This window comes from Seriola lalandi, unplaced genomic scaffold (assembly GCF_002814215.2).
Source record: "Seriola lalandi dorsalis isolate HSWRI2012SDOR001 ecotype SW California unplaced genomic scaffold, Sedor1 jcf7180001974669, whole genome shotgun sequence".
In the NCBI taxonomy this organism is placed as follows: domain Eukaryota; kingdom Metazoa; phylum Chordata; class Actinopteri; order Carangiformes; family Carangidae; genus Seriola; species Seriola lalandi.
The window spans coordinates 1-2678 of record NW_019445335.1 but is presented as its reverse complement, the minus strand read 5'-3'; the positions used below and the strand labels follow the sequence as shown (position 1 = coordinate 2678).

Sequence of the window (2678 nt, the reverse complement as noted above, 5' to 3'; positions counted from 1 at the left end):
TGGGGGTCTGAACATTGGAAGGCCAACTGACAATTTCGATATAGCTTCTGTTTTTGTCTGTGTTAAGTGACAATGGTTTAAGATCAAAAATGTCCAAAAAGATTAAATCCAGGATGCTTATGAACTCGTTTTCAAGTGAAATTGATTTGTAGGGGAGATTAGTGTTTGAAAGCCTTGATGGTGGTCTTCGCTCCGCTTGTGAAAACAGACAGTATCTGAACCATCTCTGATGTGTCCAGGAATGCCGGTGTTACCTGTGCCTCCAGCTCTGGATCATCCAGCAGGCGTAAAGGGTAATGGACAGACTTCATCATGTCCACCGACACTGAGTTCTGGCTGTCCAGGTAGAACGCTCCCTTTGAGGTCACTTGGGGGTCAAATCGAGTCTTCCATTCACCTGACAAACACAGAGAGGAGCAAGAGGGAATCATTAGGAAGTTGAAGGAAGAATTTGTTTTGAACAACCTGAATTCATGAGCGACCTTCCACTGAGTTTGCCTTTGAAGAGGTCCAGTAGCACTTCACTGGATGAGCATTGGATTGCTCTTGGTGGGCCTCACCACCTTTACTATTTGCAGTGTTCATGGACAACATGTGAAGGAGCTGCACTCGTCTGGAGAGTCTCTGGTTTGGTCATATGAACATGGCATGATGATGTTGACCTTCTGGCTTGGACCATGGTCTCCAATGTGTAATGAAGGCATTTGTAGCAACTGTGAAGATTGTTCCCCAGCATGAAACCAAGATTCTTCCCCCAGTAATGATACTGCTCAGCCCAGTTGGTGGACAACAAGCTCCTCACATGGAGGACTTCAACAGTCAGCATACACTTACTGCAATGGGGATTGTTTCATTATGAAATCTGAACCAATTTACAGAGATGTTTTGGGGTCGAAGGATTCACCTTTGAAGTACACAGCGTTCATGAGCATAAGCACCACGTCATGTGGAATACTTTCCAGGAAGTTGGGGATGTGACCGTTGGTGACATTCTCCACCCATTGGTTGACTTCTTCCACAGAGACCAGAGGGACGGGCTGTGATCGGTACCTGAAAAAAAATCACACCTTTTTACTTCCATAACATTCATGGCACATAAAAACATTAGACAACAAAAAAGAGTCTATCAGTTGGTATAAACGAAGTAAAAACTTGCTACTTACTACCTGTACTATCTTTTCAGACCATGCCATTCCCCACATGACCAGCAGCCGTCACTGCAGAGCTTTCACACCCAAGCCACCACAGCTGTTGTCCATTTAGCAATCATCTCCCCAGTGTTTACAGCTCAGCTCTTCCTCACTCACTAGTTTGTCATTGCTTACCAACTGTGGTGAACCAACCTTTAATCTTATCTGCCTGTCTTAGCTTGTTTGACCAGCTGCCCGCCTTTAGCCTTTTGAACACATGTTTACCGTTTTGGTTCTGATCTGTAGTTCCCAACCTTTACTTGAAATGAGTAAAGACAGTTTTGACCTTTGACATTGTCATTCATTGGGACATCCAAACTCTACATGTCTACTTCAACATCTACGTCTGCATTCAGTGTTTATGACATGATTGTAGTTGATACCTGGCCAGAGAGTCCTCAACAAAAGACAACTTCACATCAAATCCTGAAGAGATATAAGAAAAGAGAAAAGGTGGGTAAGATGAGTTTTACACAAAAGATGAGGTAAGATGAGTTTTACACAAAACGTCTTATAAACCGTCTCAAGTTCAACACTCGTCAGCACGCACCTGGTCTCAGGTACATGCGTGTTGCCACATCCAACGACGTCTTGCTGAAATGAGGTACAAGGCTTCCTAGTATATGATGGTAACATGGCACACCGTGGGCATGAAGGCTCTTCAGCAGCAGCTTCTCCGTCTCATTGCGAGCACCTGAGAAAAAAATTCCACCTGAGCAAATTGGTTGTAAAGAATGTACATGAATACATGTGGAACAAACACCATGCAACATGAACAGCTCCACACGACTTTACATGTGCAAAGATTTCTTGATGTAGAGCTTCTTTTCCAATTGATTCAATGTTGCGAGAATCAGGGGGCACACACAGGAAAGTAAAACATTTTTAACCTTTTTTTTTAAATCACGTGCAGAAAGCATCTGGCAGATATCTTGGCGGGCAACAAGCGCGGCCATGTGTTGCTATTGTTATTTCTGGTAAGTAATGCCATGTTTGATTTGGGACAACACTAATCTGTCAAGATATTTTGACTAACTTCTAACTAGCAGTACAAGTCAACAGCTCATATTTAATATGTTTTTTGCCACACTACCCGTGGTTGGTTGCTCAGTCCACCATTTTGGTCCAGACTGTAATGTTTTAACAATTGAATGGATTGCACTGAAATCTGGTACAGACATTGGTGGCAATCAAAGGACATATCCTAATGATTTGGGTGATCCCTTACAATTCTCTAGTGCTACCAGCAGGTGCACATTCAGTCCTGGATGCTGCTGAATGTGGACCTGGAAATCAAAGCTGCTTACTCTTGACGCTAACTTTTTATTCTGATGAAAGACTAAAATTAAACTCAGACTGACCTAAGGTGAGCTGAGCGAGGGCAAAGGCCAGGCTGAGAGGTGATAGGATGACATTCGGCTGCTTTGGACCAATTGGAAGATTTTCCAGGAGCTGTAAACCCAGTCGCTCTATGGCGCCCCCTATCAC

The 2678-nt window shown here is 43.6% G+C and overlaps 1 protein-coding gene across 1 annotated transcript; it reads right to left on the bottom strand.

Annotated features, from left to right (window-relative positions):
* Positions 1–143: 143 nt before the first annotated feature.
* Positions 144–2672, bottom strand: LOC111654427 (alpha-2-antiplasmin-like). Its single transcript, XM_023405424.2, has 5 exons — positions 2552–2672; positions 1741–1884; positions 1574–1616; positions 905–1050; positions 144–397 (listed from the first exon to the last, which is right to left on the bottom strand). The coding sequence occupies exons 2-5, from the start codon at positions 1754–1756 to the stop codon at positions 159–161; spliced, it is 444 nt and encodes a 147-aa protein (XP_023261192.2). The 5' UTR covers positions 1757–1884; positions 2552–2672; the 3' UTR covers positions 144–158.
* Between the last annotated feature and the right edge of the window lie 6 nt (positions 2673–2678).